General features: G+C 35.1%; 1 protein-coding gene across 1 annotated transcript in view; it reads right to left on the reverse strand.

Moving 5' to 3' along the window:
* The window catches only part of LOC149182486 (protein RBL-like), a 117,760-nt gene extending 96,883 nt beyond the window's left edge, over positions 1-20,877 (reverse strand). Inside the window, exons 1-2 of the mRNA XM_089414574.1 lie at positions 20,859-20,877; positions 20,686-20,784 (exon numbers count right to left, since the gene is read on the reverse strand). Of these exons, the coding sequence (XP_089270700.1) occupies positions 20,686-20,784; positions 20,859-20,877 (118 nt within the window). The remainder of the gene's footprint in view (positions 1-20,685; positions 20,785-20,858) is intronic.
* Between the last annotated feature and the right edge of the window lie 264 nt (positions 20,878-21,141).

A 21,141-nucleotide genomic window follows, 5' to 3' on the forward strand; every position in this document is an offset into this window, starting at 1 on the left:
AAATAATATAGGGACTTTATTCCTACTACAATATGGACCAAGATTAGATAATAAGTTACCAAAATATTATGAAATTATTGACAAATTCTCGAGCTCCACTAATTGAGAAAATCATGGAATGTGTTCCTTGTCATTTAATGAAGATTCCTAGTGTTGGGAAACATATCCACTTTTTGAGGGGTTTCTTAGGGGAAATATGCCTCTTTTTAAGGAGAATTATTCCTTATAAGTACCAATTCTTCCTCTAGGGGAATGTATTTCTTAGTCTTCTTATGGAGAAAACTTTCTATTTAGCAGCTCCACTTTCATTTCTAACAGGGATGTAATTGGATTGATTAAAATAATGAAGTTTGGTGTCACTTTTAGCTTCTAAAGCTTGGTTTCATTCATATGACTTTGAGTATCCTAGGGCTTGGCCACTCGAGGAGCCTTAGAGCTGTCTTGTACAATATCTTTGTTTCCTTTTCACTTCTTATTCACTCGCATATATTATTCTTGTTTTTCCTATTTTTTCATTTAGTATTGATGTTTCTTTTATTGTAGGTTATATTGGTTAAATGATTGAAGTGAATTTTTTTGCAACTTATTTACATATTCACAAGCATGATTCATCCTTATAACAACTTTGAAAAGTCATATTCATCATTGAGCTACTCGGACTGGTTTACTAGTTCACAAATGTAAAATTTCTAAAAGTCCCTTGTAGCAAAATAGTAGTAAATTTTTGCTATTTTTTAGAATGTGTTAACTTAATTTTATTTTATTCTACATGGATTGGTTCATAAAAAAATTCAAGTTAATAACAAAATTTGCTCCATAGGATTTTCACTTGATTATGTTATTCATTTGGTAGGGTACCTAGCTCACTAACTCTTGAATTTCCATTTTTTAGAATAATAATTTTCCGCTATTTTTTAGCACATGTTAAGAGGGGTATTTTAGAATGATTCCAATTGGAATGGAGTCCTAGGACATTCTACTTTCTAAAAAAAAAATATCATCTCATTTACATTTGATTTCTTGGTTATTCGACAATTTATCTCGAGGAATAGAAATCATGTAGCATGTGTAAACTTGACCAAATTTGCTCCAAAAGATTGGTTTTTGTCTCTTAGGCTTGAATAATGACCCCTAGGCTCGAAAACCATGATTGAGTAAGACCATATACCTCTCAAGGCTTGCCTCTTCTCCATTTCAATTCACCTCTGCAATTTGGATTAGTGGACAGATTCATGACTTGAAGAGCATAATGATGATTTTCATGATTACTTTATGAAGCACCTTGTGCAATTTATTGGCAAAATCTATCATGATTATGTTTTCTTTCATGCATCTTAAGCTAGGGTTTCCATTTAAAACATTTTTGTTTCTATTGCATAGAATAGGTTTCCTTTTCATGTACGACTTACACTCTGCAGATAGGTTAATGCTTACATTTTTGCAAGTATGATTAACATTTACATTCATGCAAAGCATAATAGTTGTTCGTTTCTGCAAAAGTAACTAGGATTTCCTCTCTGAAAAAGTAATTAGGTTTCCTTTCTGTAAAAGCAAATAGCTTTCTTTTTCTGTAATGAGGATTAGTTGTGTTTTTTCTTCTTACAAACATGAAGTAATATAGTATGTTGCACCAAATTAGGTAGAAGTACGCCGCATTCTACACATACAGTGTTACAACCTCTTAACGTTGTATGGCATATCATCATATCAAAGAAATAAGGACACATTGCACGTTTCACATATAGTGATGACACTTCTTAAGTTTGTACAAACCTCGAGTTGATAATTTAGGTTGGTAGCTTTGGGAGTTGTAGCATTCTTGTTGCAATACTAGGGCTAATCAAAATATACTATTTTCTTTCTCAATAACATGTACGAAGTTAAATTACACATTCTTCGGAACTTATATTAAATTTTCATTAACCATTTTGTGGCTTTAACATAGTCCAATTCTGAACCATATATTTGAGAAAAGAATGATCCTTAAATTCTTCTCCCATGCATACTTATGTGTAGATTTCAAATATTGAAACCTTGGTATACCATAATACCACTGGCTCAAAATACATTGCTTCTAGCAATTGTGCCTACCATCAATACTTTTCCCATTTGGAAAATTAATTGTACAAAGACACCTTGAAGAAACTTAATATGAGGCAACAATTAAATTATTCCACTAAAAAATTATTTTACATGTACCATCAATAATCTTCGATTTCTAGTGGAACTTGAAGCTAATATATATCTTCTTCTCTCTTTTATATCTACATCTCTCGAGTGTACAACATTGATGAGAAAAGGATAGGAAAAATGAGTTGGTAGTGACAAGTTATTAAACTTGTCTCGAGATGCATCATTTCCATATATTACACAGAATGCTATGATGCAACATATTACCAAAAATAAAGAAAAAAATTTCTCACAAACTAAAGTCTAAGTAATAGGGTTTACATGATTCTCTTTGATTACAAGAAAATGCAGTAGAAAAATTGCTTTAGTATTTTTCCAAGCTCCATGCACTTCAATATTCATGCTCCCATTATCTAATGCAATAAACTCTATGGCATCATAGTTTCTTTAAAATTGACTTTCCTTGGGATAAGTATCTCAGGTAATTAGGGTCATTTAATAACAATTGTTCTACTCTCATTCTACCATAATGCTTCATTGAAGCCGCTCCTAAAAAAAAATCATTTGCCTCATTGAAACATCGATATTTAATCTAAAAAAATTCGGCTTATATAAGACTTGGAGGAGACTAGTACAAACTAAGGAAATGTGTATATATGTTGAGTATTTTAGTTGTCTACACTTGTTAACTATATCATGATTCTATTCGGGAAGTGAGATCTGACGATGCAACGTTGATATCATTGTGTTAAAGCTTGGTGTTTTTGTCAAATTATAGTCAGTACCAGCACAATCCCAAAATCACATTATTTCTATCTATCTATATATGTTGTATACTTTAGGCATACACACTGAACTTTAGAACCATGGTTTCTATTGTACCTTAAGAAACTATTTTCCTGGTTGTGGAGAAATTGTGCTTAAGGCGTTAATGATTATTGTTTATTGTCACTTATTTGTCACTTTATCATTTTTTTTTTGTTTTAAAATGGACCTGGAAAACTTCGTCTTTAACCCTTAATACATTTATGACAAGAACATCTCAAAATGCCAATTGTTGGTAGATATAAATGATGAATGAAGAAATCTTGAAGGAGAAGTTAAAGATAATATGCTGCTTAACACAAAACATACTATCTGTCACTTAGAAGAATTATGAAAATGAGAATTGAATCATAGACAATATGCTGCTTAACACAGAAACTACTATCTTTGACCCAAGGAAAAGTTAAAGATAATATTTTGCCTTACAAAAAAAGTTTTATCTATAACTTAGAAAGGAAGATGAAAACTTCAAGTATAGAAGCACTCTTTTAAGAGATTTTAACATTATCTACATAAGAAAATAAAGACCTACAGCTTCATTACTATACCTGAAAGAAGAAAACATAAGATGACACATGATAGAGAAGTTACAAAATTATACCCAAAAATTCATGGAAACTTCTGATTCTTTCATTAATCAACAGCTATATCAAGAATATAATGGCCTAGTCTCCGGGTTCTTCAAAATTCCAACAACAACCCTTTAAAATTTAATTTTCAGGCTTTTATCTATTCTATCAAATGAGTTTTGGAAACTCACTTCTTGAAATAGCTAATAAATTGCTTTATTACAGTTACAAAACTATATTCTATTTGAGATTATTCAACTTTGTTACATATAAAATATTGAAACTCTAAAACTGTTCCAAAAGCTTTGAAAGGGGACCGCATATATGTCAGGAGTATTCTAATTGGTGAAAATACAAATAAACCTGACCAATCACCTTTTCTTTATATTCATTTCAAAGGTTGATTCTTCCCCTTACATAGTGAAATAGACGCAAAACACACAAGGCAAAACTGAAAGGAATTAACTCTGTTTAATAAATCTATTGGATCCGCCTGTTCAAAGCTCCGTTGAATTCCCATCACAAATTGCAATCAGAGCTTTCCATTGTTATATCAACCCAATCCTTGATAAACTATGACAAGATGGATGCGTCAGAGTTATAAAACATAGCATATAAACTATCGAGTCCAGGATCTTTATTGTTGATTGCAGTCAGCGGGACCATATACATATACAAAGGTGCTTTACAATATCACGAACACACCAGAGTTATAAAACATAATATATACCATATTGGGTCCACCCATCGCATATCGTAAAGTGTTATGTGATGATCGCGGACCCGCCGAGGCTTATAAAACAAAATGTATATATACTTTGAGTCTGGCCCATCGCATATCACAATCAGCGGAACCAAACGCTTATACATAATGCGCTATGCTATACAATGGACCTGCTGGAAATATTAAAATCTAATATATAAAATATCGGATCCACCTATCACAAATTGCAATTGGCGAAACCAACACCCATTGCTCTACGGACCCGCCGGGACTTTCAAACACAATGTATATATGTTTAGGGTCCGGCCCACAATCAAAAATCACAAATTGCAATTGGTGCTATCAGCGGAACCAATCATCGTTTGGATAACATTGCAGACCCGCTAAATTTTGTAAAATGCAATATATATATATATATATATATATATATTATATATATATATATATATATATATATATATATATATATATATATATATATATATATATATATATATATTTGAAGTCCCGATCTTAAACACTTTAACACTTGTTTCTTTTGTGAATCTGATATATTACTTTGTTTCTTTCTTGTTTCAATATGCAACTATCACACACACACACACACACACACACACACACACATATATCAAGTCTAGCTCCATATAACCATTTATATAGCGATTTGATTTTTTTGCATATCAACCTTGGCTACAACGGGGCCGATTCTCTTACAATTCTTTCTTTTGTGATTTCAATGTATAATATACAAAATACTTCATTTCCCTTAGACTCTGCAAATGTAAAGAAAGTAAGAAAGCTTCATTAAGGTTGAACACCTGCAATGATTTTTAGACCACACATTGTGATAAAAGTGATAAATAAGCTTAAAGACATTATAAGCTACAACATCCGACTCCAATTGAGGATAGTGCTTTTGCCACAGAAGCACTAATAATTGTAGATTAGTGCCTTATCCATTGGGCATGGAGTCATATATTGCTTCGTGAAGCTTAACTGTGTGAAAATTTGTACAGCGAACCCACACCAATATCTGCAGTGATAAGATGCTTGTGCTTTGATAAAAAAATATTGAGAATCGTAGATCAGTAGCCTTAGTTGGGAATGGAGTCCAAAACTATGAAAACCCTGAAAATTGACAAACTAGAACCTGATAATATTAAAGTTAGAAACCTCTGCAAACTATTTTCCAGCTGGGAAAGTCACCTTTATTTATCAACTAATGATTAAACTAAAGAATTGCAATTGGAAACCAAATGCTCAACACTTGAGATTATTTATGTACAAGTTCCTACATATGTACATGACTCATCTCCATCAAGTGAAGTCATTCTTCCATTGGTACCAGGTTAGCATTTGGGTGCTTAATCTAGAACCATTCTTCCAGTGAATCTTGAAAATGCAATTCATCCTGAACAAAAAATAAATTATGCATAAAAGCAGCTCACAACAAAAATTAGGAGTATATCCACAAAATGATATGTGTAGACTGCTGATAAATTCTTCCATGTAATCTGCCACAGGATCTTCAAAAGTATAAATAAAAATATGTTCTTGCTGAAATAGACCTTCTATTGGGATAATATGCTCAACATAACAATCAGCGACATCTTTAAGAAAATGATCTATGTCACCTTCATGTCTCCACTTTTCATCTCTAAGCTTTGATTGAAAATAATTTGTAATAATATCCTCAGGAAGAAAAAGAAATTCTTTCACATCATTATATGACATATGATCAACTTCAAATAGATTGTTCACTTTTGATTCATGGGCATCCTTATGTTCTTCAATGCAAGGATATAAAATCTCTTTATCATCTTTGTTCTTACATAAGATAGCCTCTTTTGCTATGATAGATGGCTCAATATATTTCTTTCCAACATAACCGACTTGCTCGTTTATCCCTCTATTTTCAACACCCAACTAATGAACTTGAAGAGCTTCGTACTATTCCCCATTTAAACCATTTTCATTATAGATAGGAGGATCATCAAATTTAACAAAATAGGAACTCTTGGGATTTATTTTCAACTTAATTATTTCTTCCTCTTCTTGAGTGCTGAGTAGAAATTCTTGATGCATGTTTGAATTTTCCTCCTCTTGATTTTCTTGGAACAGAGTCAACCGATTCTCAACTTGGGATATTATTGGAGAGAAATGCTTTATAAACTTCTCCACATCATTTTGAGAAAATGATGCTCAATCTGCTTGGAACATAGTCAACAAATTCTCTGCTTGGGAGATTATTGAAGGGAAATGCTTTATAAGCTTCTCCACATCATTTTGAGAAAATGATAGTTCCTCATTTTTAGAGACTTGCTCATAGTTAATGTGGCTATAAATTCTCTCAATGCTTGTTATATTCAACACCCAACTAATGAACTTGAAGAGCTTCGTACTATTCCCCATTTAAACCATTTTCATTATAGATAGGAGGATCATCAAATTTAACAAAATAGGAACTCTTGGGATTTATTTTCAACTTAATTATTTCTTCCTCTTCTTGAGTGCTGAGTAGAAATTCTTGATGCATGTTTGAATTTTCCTCCTCTTGATTTTCTTGGAACAGAGTCAACCGATTCTCAACTTGGGATATTATTGGAGAGAAATGCTTTATAAACTTCTCCACATCATTTTGAGAAAATGATGCTCAATCTGCTTGGAACATAGTCAACAAATTCTCTGCTTGGGAGATTATTGAAGGGAAATGCTTTATAAGCTTCTCCACATCATTTTGAGAAAATGATAGTTCCTCATTTTTAGAGACTTGCTCATAGTTAATGTGGCTATAAATTCTCTCAATGCTTGTTATATTATCAACAAGATCATTAGTTCCCTCAACAGGATTATCTTGAGCTTTTGAAGTTTCTTTAAAATCATAATATTCACAACAACCTTCAAAAAAAACCTTGTGTGGATAATAAGTTCTATAATAAGAATTGAATACTGAATGGAAATCTTTCAGAGATGAAATTCTTGAATGAGGCAGAGACCTGAACCAAACCCTAGGTTTTTGGTTTAAAGAAAACAAAAACAACTTCATCTTCACATCTTCATGAATGATGCCCTACTGCTCCATGCATTCATGAAACTCTTGGAGATGCTGAGCTGGATCTTCATATTCCTTTCTACTGAATTTTGGAAGATACTCATTCCACGCATAAAATGCAGGCATATCATGAGGATAGCCAGTGATCCTAGTAAAATCAAAAGGATCAAATTTATGGACTAACAATGCAAGGAGAACCATTAAAACCCAGAAAAGAAAACTTCAAAGTATAGTGGAGTCACCAGTCAATGTTGTAAGTGAAAATCATAGGCGTGAATGTACAACCAACTATGGAAACTTGTCATTCTCAAGAATCAACTTCAAACTTAATAAATCCAAGGAAAAGTGCTCTTATTCAATTGCTTTTATTCAAAATAGCAAAACATTTCCTCCTCACTGAACAACCAAAGGAAAATATTGAAAACCTAGGGAAAAATGTTCTTGTCTTCTCTCCCCAGCAATGGCACCAATTAATGTTGTACCTTAACAAACCAATTTCCTAGCTGTGGATAAATTGTGCTTAAGACATTAATAATTATTGTTTGTTTTCACTTATTTGTCACTTTATTGTTTGTTGTGTTCTCAAATGAAGGACCTAGAAAACTTGGTCTTTAACCCTTAATACATGTATGACAAGAACATCTTAGAATGCCATTTGTTGCTAGATATAAATGATGAATGAAGAAAGCTTGAACGAGAAGTTAAAGATATATTCTTCTTAACGTAGAACCTACTATACGTCACTTAGAAGAATTATGAAATGAGAATTGAATCATTGACAATATGTTGCTCAACACAGAAACTACTATTTACAACCCAAGGAGAAGTTAAATATAATATGTTGCCTTACACAAAAACTATTATCTATAACTTAGAAAGGAAGATGAAAACTTCAAGTATAGGAGCACTCTTTTAAGGGATTTTAACTTTATCTACATAAGCAAATAAATAATTGCAACTTCGTTACTATACTTGAAAGAAGAAAACATAAGATGACAAATGACAGAGAAGTTACAAAATTATACCCAACAATTCATGGAAACTTCTCATTCTTTCATTAATCAATAGCTATATCAAGAATACAATGGCCTAGTCTTTGGTTTCTCCAAAATTCCAACAACAACCCTTTATAATTCCTTTTTTAGGCTTTTATCTCTTCTATCAAATTAGTTTTGGAAACTTACTTCTTGAAACAGCTAATAAACTGCGTTATAACAGTTACAAAACTATTTTCTATTTGAGATTATTCAACTTTATTACATATAAAATATTGAAACTCTAAAATTGCGCCAAAAGATTTGAAAGGGGACCGCATATATGTTGGGAGTATTCTAATTGGTGAAAATACAAATAAACCCGACCAATCACCTTTTCTTTATATTCGTTTCAAACATTGATTCTTCCTCTTACACAACAAAATCGACACAAAACACGCAAGGTGAAACTGAAAGGAATTAAATCTATTTAATAAATCTATCGGATCTGCCTGTTTAGCGCTCCGTTGACTTCCCATCACAAATCACAATTGGTGCTTTCCATTGTTATATCAACCTAATCCTTAATAAACTGTGTTGAAGATAATGGAGAATATCCTAGAATAGGTAGAGTTGGTTCATGTAACCTCATGATAGGAATTAGTTTCTATTTCTTAGGATGTTGTTCTAACATCCATAAAACCGTGTTTTCTATTTAATGTGTAATGTGCATGAACAATGTAGAGTGTTCTGCAGAGATAGACTCTCCTTGTTCAGACTCTATTTCGTAGAGCTGACTAGTGGGTTTTATTTCAATACAAGCAGTGACATTTTTATCATGGTATTAGAGTGTCAGGGCTAAGGAACCTGTACAATGGCTGGTGGGTGGTTCTTTGAACTGAGATCAACGTAGTTGTAAGGCAGATAACTGTGATGATTATGAAATCATCCCTGGTTTTGAGTGTACCTTTGTCACGAGTGCACTGTAGCTCCTTCGCGTGTATTTTCTATCTTTTTCATCATAGGAAAGATGTGTACAGCTGCGATGACGTCACAGAAAGGATGCACTTCTGCGACGATCATGTAAGGCAAGAAAAAGGCTATCATTGTCAGAAACACTACAAGGAGAAGCCAATAACAAGGCTGTAACTGACAATAGAAGGTTTTCGAGAGGCTGAGAAGGAAGCCATGGTGATCTGTGCGTGTGCTGCGAGATCAAGCAACATTGAAGATCAGTGATTTGTCTCTGTCATAGATTTGGGGTAAATTTAACATCTTCTACCTCTCGAATTTTTTTTCTAAATCGTCAAGATGAATAACAATATTTTTGAAGCATGCATGAACGAGCATAACAAGCTTAATGGTTCCAATTATGAAAATTGGAAGTTCAAGATGCAGACTCTGCTAGAAGCACACAATGCTTGGACGATTGTCAATGGGGATGAGCTGAAGCCCGTAGCTGGATCGACATCAATCCCAGATTGGGAGAAACAAGAAAGTAGAGCAAGGATAATGTTAAAGATTTTAGTGAAAGACTGCATTATACCGCACATCAGAGAAGGTAAGTCAGCTAACGAGATTTGGGGAATTTTGAAGGAATTGTATGAGATCAGGAATTCAAATGGTCTTTTGTTCCTCAAAAGTAAGATCCTATCCATGAAGATGGAGGAGAATGAAACAATTACTTCATTTGTAGCAAGGATCAAGAAACATTGGTCATATAGTTGACGATACAGATCTTGTAACCATTACAATGAATGGTGTCACTGATGATCATGAAATGTTCATCACTAGGATAAATGCCAGAGAGAAGATCCCATATTTTGAAGAGTTGACAGGTATACTGATGCAGCAAGAAGAGAGGAGATCGACTTTGAAGCCCGAGAGTGTCGTTCTTACATTGATGGTGAAGAAAAACTTCTACAAAGGGAAAGGAGGTCCACAACGGCAAAATAGAGCAAGTTCACAAAAATGGCCAAATCAGACTCAAGGTATGCATCCCAAAAAAACTACTGTGAAACTAAATGTTTTTATTATGGAAAATTGGGTCATATTGCGAGGGAGTGTAGGAAAAAGAAATATCATGAAGAACAATAGAAGCCAAAAAGACATGTATGTCATCTCGCGAATGGTGATAAGGTGCCAAATTTAAGATTGTTCATGGTAGATCATGATGAAAATGTTGATGCAGACATATGGTATGTAGATTCAGAGTGTCAATGCACATGATAGGGAATAAGCATTGGCTGGAAGATTTTAAAGAAATCAACAAAGGCGCACAGATTTACCTAGGTGATGACAGAAGTCATCAAATCAAGGGATGTGGGAAAGTTTCTATCATTCTACCTAATGGTAATATCAAAAAAAATTATAATGTTATGTATGTGCCTTGCATAAAAAAGAACTTGAATTTTGTATCTATGATTATAAATCAAGATTTGAAAGTTGATTTTTTAAAATCTAATTGTTATATTAAAGATCTGCTAAATGGCATGAAGACAATTGCTACAGGAATCCAAACAGGAGGACTGTCCAAGTTGGATGTGAGCCCTACACCAGTTTTAGCATTGACAGTAGCGATCCTGACTACAGAAGAGCTTTGGCATCAGAGATTCGGCCACATCAACTGCAATGATTTGTTGTTACTACAAAAGAAGGAAATGGTAAGAGATCTTCCTACGCTAAAGCAAGTTCATAATGATTGTGATGCCTATACTTTAGGAAAAATGCATAGAGAAGAGTTCCATGTGAGAGTAGAAAAGAAAGAGAGGGATATACTGGAATTAGTGCACATAGACCTTTGTGGACCCATGCAGACAAAATCATTAGGAGGTGCACTATATTTTCTACTGTTTATTGATGACTGTACGAAGTTTTCTTGGGTGTATTTCTTAAGTAATAAGAGTCATACATTTGAATACTTTAAGTAGTTTAAAAATATGATTGAAAGACAAACAGGGAAACAGATAAAAATTCTCTGCTCTGATCAAGGGGGAGAAAATAGGAAAGACGAGCTTATCAGATATTGTAAAGATCATGGAATTTTGCAGCAGTTCACAGTACCCCATACTCCATAGCAAAATGGAGTAACAGAAAGAAAGAATAGAACACTCGTGGAATGTGCTAGAAGTATTCTGAAAGGTAAGAATCTTTCAAATGGTTTTTGGGCTGAAGTAGTGAATACTACGATTTATTTGAGAAATAGGAGTCCTAGAAGAAGTCTTGAGTCTAAAACTCCTTTTGAAGCATTATATGGATATAAGCCTGCAGTAAAACACTTAAGAATATTTGGGTCAAAAGAATTTGCCCACATTCCAAAGGAATATAGAAGGAAATTATATTCAAAAGCCATGAGATGTATTTTTATAGGGTATTGTTCATCATATAAAGCATACAAATTATTTAATCCTTGTACTCACAAGATTTTTGTTAGTAGAGATGTTAAATTCCATGAGCAGGATCATGAAGAACCTGATGAGCACTATGAGGAATGGGACATTCCATACTTTGTGGATGAAGAAGAAGCAGAGAACAATCAGGGTCCGCAGCAAACAAAGGTAGAGGATGAACAACAACAGCAACAACAACAACAACAGCAGCAAGAACAACAGGAAGAAATAAATGATGATCGAGTAAGGTTTGTAACCACCACCCCACGACTCAGGAGATCAGGTAGGAAAGCTCAAATGCCTACAAGATATAGGGAAGATGCTTTTATAACTAGTATGATGAATGTGGTTGAACCATCTAGTTTTAAAGAAGTAAATGAAAGTAGTGAATCGAAAACATCCATGGAACAAGAATATGATTCAATAATCAGAAATAACACTTGGGAATTGGTTGAACTTCCTAGAGGAAAATAGACCATAGGTTGTAAATGGTTATATAAACCAAAAATTAATGCAAATGGAACTATAGAAAACCTGAAAGCTAGGTTGGTTACAAAGGGGTACACACAAAAGGAAGGGATAGACTATGAAGAAAACTTTGCCCCTGTAGCTAAATTGAACACCATCAGAATGTTAATCGCTTTAGCTACTAAGAAACATTGGATGATGCACCAAATAGATGTAAAGTATGCATTTTTGAATGGACAACTAAAAGAAGAGGTTTATCTAGAGCAACCCGAAGGGTTTGTCCATAAAAGAAAAGAACATTTAGTCTGTAGATTGAAGAAAGCACTTTATGGACTAAAACAAGCTCCCAGGTCGTGGTATGAGAATATTGATTCATTTTTTCTACAAGCTGGCTACAATAGAAGTAAGAATGACCCTAATCTTTACACCATGAAATATGAACAAGGGTGTGTAGTGTTGATTTCATTATATGTAGATGACTTGATAATTACACATGATGCTACATATCTAATTGATGAAATCAAGCAACAGATGTCACAGATGTTTGAGATGAAGCACCTTGGTGAACTCAAATACTGTTTAGGTCTCAAGATCTAGAGAGATTCAGGTCAAACATTTCTGTCTCAAGCAAAGTATGTCAAAGGCCTGTTAAAAAAGTTTAGAATGGATCAGTGTAAGCCAACACCGGTACCATTGCAGCAGAAAATCAAATTACAGTGTGAGGATGGCTCAAAAGTGGTAGATGAAACACTTTACACACCACTCGTTGGGAGTCTGATCTACCTAACCACCACTAGACCTGATCTGGCTTATGCAGTGAGTATGCTAAGCCAATTTATGTCTAAGCCACTCAAAAGCCATTGGAATGTAGCGAAGAATGTTTTGAGGTATCTACAAGGTACTATAGATTATGGAATTATTTACACGAACTCTTCTCATGTTAGATTAACAAGATTTGCAGATTCAGATTGGGCAGGAAATGTAGATGATCACAGATCTATAATAGGTTATGCATTCAGTCTTGGATCTCGGTGATCACATGGAGCAACAAGAAGCAGAACATAGTCTCCTTTTCCTCAGCAGAAGCAGAGTATCAGGCAATGTGTGTAGCAACGTGTCAGGTAGTTTGGTTGCCGATACTTCTCCAGGATGTTGGGAAGAACAGACAGTGGCAACAACAATCAGATGTGATAATCAGAGTTCAATCAAGCCGGCCAAGAGTCCAGTGTTTCACAAAAACACTAAAAATATTGATACTCAATTCCACATTGTCAGGGAGAAAGTGCAATCTAAAGAAATTCATCTCGAATATTGTAATACATGTGATAATGTTGCGGACATTTTCACTAAGCCTCTTGGAAAAGTTAAGTTTCAAATGTTTATGGAGATGTTAGGCATATATGTGAACCCATTCTCCATTAAGGCGGAGTGTTGAAGATAATGGAGAATATCCTAGAATATGTAGAGTTGGTTCACATAACTTCAGGATAGGAATTAGTTTCTATTTCTTAGGATGCTGTTCTAGCCTCCCTAAAACCATGTTTTCTATTTAATGTTTAATGTGCATGAACAATGTAGAGCGTTCTGCAGAGCCAAACTCTCATGGTTTAGACTCTCCTTCGTAGAGGTGACCATTGGGTTTTATTTTAATACAAACATTGCCATTTTTATCAAACTTTAACAAGACAGATGCGCCGGAGTTATAAAACATAGCATATAAACTATCGAGTTCGGGATCTTTATTATTGATGGCACTTAACGGGGCCATATACATATACAAAGGCACTTTGTGCTATGATGGACACGTTAGAGCTATAAAACGTAATATATACCATATCGGGTGTGGCCATCGCATATCACAAAGAGTTATGCAATGATCGCGGACCCGCTCGGGCTTATAAAACACGATATAGATGTGCTTTGGGTTTGGCCCATCGCGTATTGCAATTGGTGGAACCAAACACCTGTACATAATGTGCTATGCTATACAGCGGACCCACCAAAAATATTAAAATGTAATATATAAAATATCGGATCCGGTTTTGGCAAATTAGAAGTGACGGAACCAACACCCATTGCTCTGTGGACCCGCTGGGACTTTAAACACAATGTATATATGTTTTGGTCTAGCCCGCAATCGCAATCGAGGCTATTAGCAGAACCAATCATCCATAACATTGCACATGTGTCGAACTTTATAAAACGTAATATATATATATATATATATATATATATATATATTTCAGGTGGAGATCTTAAACACTTGAACACTTGTTTCTTTTGCAAATACAATATAATATATTGTTTCTTTCTTGTTTCAATATTCATATATCACACACACACATATATGTATCAGGTCTAGCTCCATATAACCATTTATATAGCGATTTGATTTGTTAGTATATCAACCTTGGCTTCACCGGGGCCTATTCTTTTACAATTCTTTCTTTTGTGATTTCAATGTATAATAAATAAAATACTTCATTTCCCTTAGACTGTGAGGATGTAATGAAAATAAGAGAGATTCATTAAGATTAAACCCCTACAATGATTTTTAGACCACACATTGTGATAAAAGTGATAAATAAGCTTAATCACAATATTAGCTACAAGAGTTTCAACCATCCTAGAAACATGGGTTAGTTGAGAAAGCCTGTGAGAAGACTATGTAGCATGTTCAACATGGAAGTGTTGTGAAAGAGTGGCCCTTTAAAGAAAATGGAAGTTCTCCTCTTCAAAAGAAAAGTAATGCAAACATATTTCTCAGTTCTACTAGTACGAGCAATTGTCTAATGGGAATGGAAAGTTTTATTTTAGGGATAATGGGTTGCATCAAGGCACTCCTGAGTAAGATTCACAAGTACCGAGAAGAAGTTCATGAATCAGAAATGAATAGTTCAAACATACATATTAATATGACTATAGTTTGCATTAAGACTTAGCTATGTCTAATAATTCCACATTTGCAACAATGAGGAGGCAAGGACAAATAATAAGGTACTACATGCACCCAATGCTTAGGTAATCTCGATGCTGGATTTGGAGTGAGTCACTATATTGATGTGAGGCATGGCTAATTAATGATGCCCTTAAGTTTCCCCTATCCTTAATGAAACACTAATTAGCATAAAGCTTAGCTAATCATGATGTAGGTTTTGGTGTGAGTCTCCATATTGTGATGCTATACTCCTTTACATTGCTTTCGAGTGAGTCTTGAGATTGATACAATGCCATCCTACGAAAATTTGATGCTAATGGTTCCTAGCCATGGAATTTCACACTCCACATATTGTTTTTATTTTTATTTTTAACTTATTTGGCATGTAAAACAAATGTCAAACCATAAATTTGATTTCCAAAGTATTTAGGCTACTTGTCATAATTATTATGAGTAATTTTAACTGAACTCTTCGGCATTCATTGACCATCATAATCCATGTAGTGGGACCACTTTGTCATGGACTCAGTAGCGCTATCAACTCCACAAGAAAAGATGAATCAATTTTGAGGCTAGTTGAAACCAAGGTCAAATTTTGGGACATGCCAAGATCAAGACACTTGTTCTCTACATAAACCTTCCACCATTGATCTTAAAACCTAATTCTTTTCCCCTTTTTGGTCCTTCAATCAATAGATACCTTATAAAAGTAGAGAAGAGTGACTAAAAGCAACTATCTATCTATTAGATGTAGGAATATTGGACTTCTTCAGGAGAAATAAGGGAAGACATTTTCATATTCTTCCATAATCTAAATCATTTTCCAAACCATACATCAATGAAGGGAATGTATTAGCTATTCTTCGAGAGGACATTCACTTAACCCTTATTCATTTCCTAGTCTTGAGATCGATATAATAATGCCTTTTTTTTGGCACTTTCCCGGAAATCTTGACCTTAGAGCCTAAACAAAGGTAGGGTGGAACTTCTATCTACTGAGAGGGAAGGTAGGGTGGAACTTCTATCTACTGAGAGGAGACTTTCATAAATAAAGGGGATTGTCAATATATGTTGTTAGTATAAGTACATTTTGTTGAAAAATGCAGCAAGAAACTATCAATTTGATTTTGGCTTGTAGTATTGAGAAAATACAAGTTTCCACATCAGCAAACAACTTGGATGCAATTAACCTGTATGACACAACTCTTGTCACTTAGTTAGCTCAATAAATTCTAGTTAGAGGAGTTGGAGTTAAATTAAGCATGTGATTGATAATTTGTAGGAATCAAGGTCAGTTATTTCAAATTGTTTTCAGTTAAAATAGTTTAGGTCAGTTGTGTATTGGGACATCAATCTACCTCAACGATCATCCAGTTAACTAATCAATGAACCCAAAATAGCTAGTGCATGGAGAGAATTGGAGTTCCCCAGGTATGCTGTAGATTCCAATGCAGTGTAATGTTAGTTGTAGTCTAGTCTTGAGTGTACAGGTGTCACATGCAATCAGATGATGAACCTTGGTAATTGAGCAATCAATTGGAGGAAAATTCCTAAATATTAGGGGCCTAACTCCTAAGGATTTGCTCAAGAAAATAGGGGCTCAAGTAGAGTAAGAAGTTGACTATGTGTAGGTTGGAGCTTCTTAGTGAGTAGAGAGATGGGTTACTCACTTGAAATTGAGCTAGAAATTTTAATAGATCTTTATCCATTAGATTAATGCAAGTAGGCATAAGGGTTTTTATCAGTTACTTTCCCCTGGAAAAAAAAATTGTGCATGTGTTTTACTTTTCATTGAATGTTTGTGATTGAAGTTCTAAATTTTGAATTGAATTTCATAGAGAAGTAAAGTAGGATTCTGTGTTTTGATTTAGATTAAAATTTCATGAGTAGTTGTAATTATGCACCCTAATTTCTACATGGTATTGGAGCAAGAGTCACATTAGAGACCAAAATTTGAAGTTATTTCTCAGGAGTATCAAATTTTGTAGTTCAGTGTAGCAAAACCTCTTTAGAGTTTCGAAGATGACATTCAAGGTTCTAAGACTAGAGTATGTCTTGGAAGGCAACTCTTATTTCATTTCATGGAAGGATCATATGGAGGTGATGTTGGATGACAATGGATTGCTAGAATAAGTCAAGAAAGGTATCATAAAACCACATGCATCTAATGCACAGAACCTAGCCTAATGGAAGAAAGATGTAGCCAACGGGAGGAGAATAATCTTGGAGGGAGTGCTAGACCACAATGTCTCAAATCTCCATGGAAAAGAAACTCCTTTAGCAATGTGGAAAGGACTGACAGAACTGTTTGAGAATAGTAGTGATCACATGAAGCTTGGCCCTCAATGATAAAATTCAAAATATCAAGATGCAGAAGAATGACACCATTCCACAATATATGAGCAGGTTCACACAAGTTAGTGATGAACTTGGAGGGGTTGGTGTTAATGTTGCAAAAGATGACTTGGTAAGCCTAAGACTTCTATGCCTTCCCAAGAGCTGGCATAGCTAACAAGATTCCATGAACAAGAGGGAGAAACTACTGAATTAGGAATGCTTATGGTCTAATTTTGAAATAAGGCAGAATACCAGTGATCAGACTTCATCCAAGGACAAAGATGAAGAATAATTGGCATTGGTTGGAAAGGGAAAGAAGGGGAATTGGGATAAATCTCAAACTAAACCAGCACCCACCTAAGGGGAAAAAAGAAAAGCTTGTCCAAAATTAAAATTAAATGCTTGAATTGTCATGAATTCCGCTATTATCCCACCAAGTGTCCACACAAAAAGTTGAGCAAGAAGAAATTAAGAGGAGAAACAGGTGAAGCATTGGATTTAGAGTTCGAGCTTGACTTCACCCTTATAGCATGCATGGGTAACACAATTATGGGGAGTGTGTGGTACTTGGACTCATCGCATGCATGGCTAACACAATGATGGAGAGTGTGTAGTACTTGGACTCAGATGCATCATTCCACATGACAGGGTGTAGAGACTTTTTGAGTGACCTAAAGGAGAAAGATGTCTAGATGCACATCAAGATGGGGAGCCATGGAAGGTACAACGTATAATCACCTTTCAAGGGAGTCAGGATCCCCTCTATGACTCAAAAATGTCATGTTCCTTCAAAGCCTAAAGAAAATTCTCATATTTGTAGCAATGTTGGAAGACCATTGTTATGATGTGATCTTCAGCAAAGGGAAATAATTCCTGAGACATATAGCTACTGGATAGGTGAGGCATATTGGGATTTGTGTGAAGAATATATATAAGCTAGTTGTTGAAGATTGTACTCATTAATGAGTAAGGTAGAAAAAGTGAAATTTGGGATGTCAGTGAAATTTTCAATAGAGTACTTGGCCATTTGTGTCATGGCACTTTAAATATTATGCAACAAATATGCACTGGCCTTCCTAAAGGAGCACTTGAGAAATAAGATGTCTGCAAAGTGTGTACCTTGGGGAAGTATGACAAAGTGTGTACTTTAGGGAAGTATGAAAAATGCACATTCCATGACTGGGACAACAAAGCACATGTAGTGTTGGAAAGGATCCACTCTGATTTCTTTGGACCTTTCTGGACAACCTCCACTACTAGATATAAATATTTTGTCATTTTTATGGATGAAAGGAAGTGTTGGATATTTTTCATGTAGAAGAAGGATGATACATTCCCCAAGTTTGTAGAATTTAAGGCACTAGTTGAGAAAGAGACCAGGAAGAAGGTGAAGGTTCTCACCAGGGATAATGGAGGTGAGTATGTTTCTAATGAATTCACAAATTTATGTGAGAAAGAAATTTAAAGAGATCTACAACAGAATTAGGTATTTGAGAGGAGGAACCAAAGCATTATGGGAGCAGCTAGAGCTATGCTACATGACCAAGGCCTACCACAACATTTGTGTGTAGAGGCATGTAACACAATAGTCTATTTGCATAATAGAAGTACTTCTCATTCTAGGAGGCTTTCTTGGGGAGAAGGTCTGATGTGACTGACTTCAAGATTTTTCGAGCTTCTATTCACTGCCATGTCTAGAAGCTGGAGCTGACATCATAGTTGGTATTTTTTGTGGGTTACACTGAAAATCGTCAGTTTGTACATATCTTCCCTCAAAATGAGAGTTGTGAGGAGGGATGCAAAGTTTGATGAGGAGAAAGCCATGTGGTGCTCTCTTGAGAGGGAGCTTTAGATCCCACCAAAAGAGGAGATTTTAGTTCTAGACCACGGGAAGTCTTGGGGAATCCACAAATAGAGGAATAGAGAGTGTAGACATCTAGTCAAGCATACCCTTCCAAAGAAGGCAAAAAAGGAACCAGGGAAGCTGATAGACTTGTGCATGATGTGAGGGAGAATGTGGGAGCTCCTTCAATTTGTGCAGGAAAAGGAGGTCACCCTAAAGGTACAATGGCTAAGTGGATCTAATGACCCAGCTTGTAGATACTGAGCCATCCTCTTTTGAGGAAGGAGTTGAGTAAAGTATATGGGTTGATGCAATGGTGGAAGAGTACTAATCTGTTGTAAATATTAGTGTATGGGAAGTGGTACAAAGATTAGCTAATAATTCAATTGTGGGTTAAAGCTGCATCTTCATGGTTAAGCATGCAATAGACGAAACCATAGAGAAGTATAAGGCCAGATTTGTGACCAAAAGATTCTCTCAAGTTGAGAGATGAGACCTTTGCTCCTGTAGGAAGGTATTCATCCATTAGATCAATCCTTGCATTGATTGCACAGATGAGGGTGTTCGGGCTGAGACCCACACACTCCATAGTCTAATAGTGCTTCAGCTTAGACTTGAGATGTGGGTTAAGCGGCCAATAGAGGAATTTGTGTTCTCAAACCAATAGTTGAGTGCTAGAGAGTGCCAAGTTTGGAATTTTAGTTTTAAAGAAAACAACAAAGGATCAAATTCAACTAGGAAGCTTAAGCATCCACAGAGTAATAGAAAGAAGAACTTTGATAATTAGTAAGTGAGAGCGATATGGATAATTGTAGATTATATGTTTAGAGGTTTTGAAAGAGTATTTGTCGTCTTGTTATGGATATTTGTATATATGAAATAAACAATATTTACCAAATTCAGCCAAAATGTACTAAACAATTCGAAAATCTGATTTGATTCAGTTATCAATACGTTAAATTTAATTCGATATTGTATTTCCTCACACTCCACTCCATTTTCTAGGAATTTAGAGAGCCTCTTTGCAAAACCTAGAAGGACTTTTCCAGTCCATCCATCTCTAAGTAGAATCAGTTGCAATGGAATCTGTCGAGCCATCAAATTTCTTTCGACGCGCTCTTTCAAATCGAAAAAAAAAAAACAAAACAGCCGATATTGTATTTCCTCACACTCCACTCCATTTTCTAGGAATTTAGAGAGCCTCTTTGCAAAACCTAGGACTTTTCCAGTCCATCCATCTCTAAGTAGAATCAGTTGCAATGGAATCTGTCGAGCCATCAAATTTCTTTCGACGCGCTCTTTCAAATAGAATAAAAAAGAAAAACAAAACAGCCGATCCCCACAAGCACAATTACAAAAAAACAAAACATCCGATCACACAATAATTACAGAAGCAGACAAAAAAAAACACAGGAGGGGGGGTGCTGAAAACTCACCCGCAAGAAGTGTGCCCTTGCGATTGAATGCAATGCACCTGGCATCGCCCTGTTTGAGGTACTCTTCTGTCACTTCGGGGAAGCCTCCCGGATATGGATCTGCCCACCCCAATTTTTAGGAACGTCGTCCAATTCATGAAAACACTTGAATATACTGCAAACATTGTACTTACCAATGAATGAATGATTCATGGCGGCAGAAAGGTCCTGCATGCACTGCGGCAATCCTCGTTCGTGTTCCAAACCTCAGTTACCTTGTTTCTATTTCGGGAGGTCAAATTATTTTGATTCTGCGCTAAATCACCTCGCAGTAAAAATAAATTCTCACAGTGCTGGGAACGCCAAGGGGAAGGGTAGAATTAATGTGAAGAAAGCGATTCGAACAACAAGAGTGAATGAATAGTTGCATGGAGCAGTGGAGGACGTTAGCATAATTTCCGAAAAAAGAAATTAAGG

The sequence above is a fragment of the Pinus tabuliformis genome, chromosome 3_2 (assembly GCF_031772625.1).
Source record: "Pinus tabuliformis cultivar Carrire ecotype Pingquan chromosome 3_2, CPIR1, whole genome shotgun sequence".
Classification (NCBI taxonomy): domain Eukaryota; kingdom Viridiplantae; phylum Streptophyta; class Pinopsida; order Pinales; family Pinaceae; genus Pinus; species Pinus tabuliformis.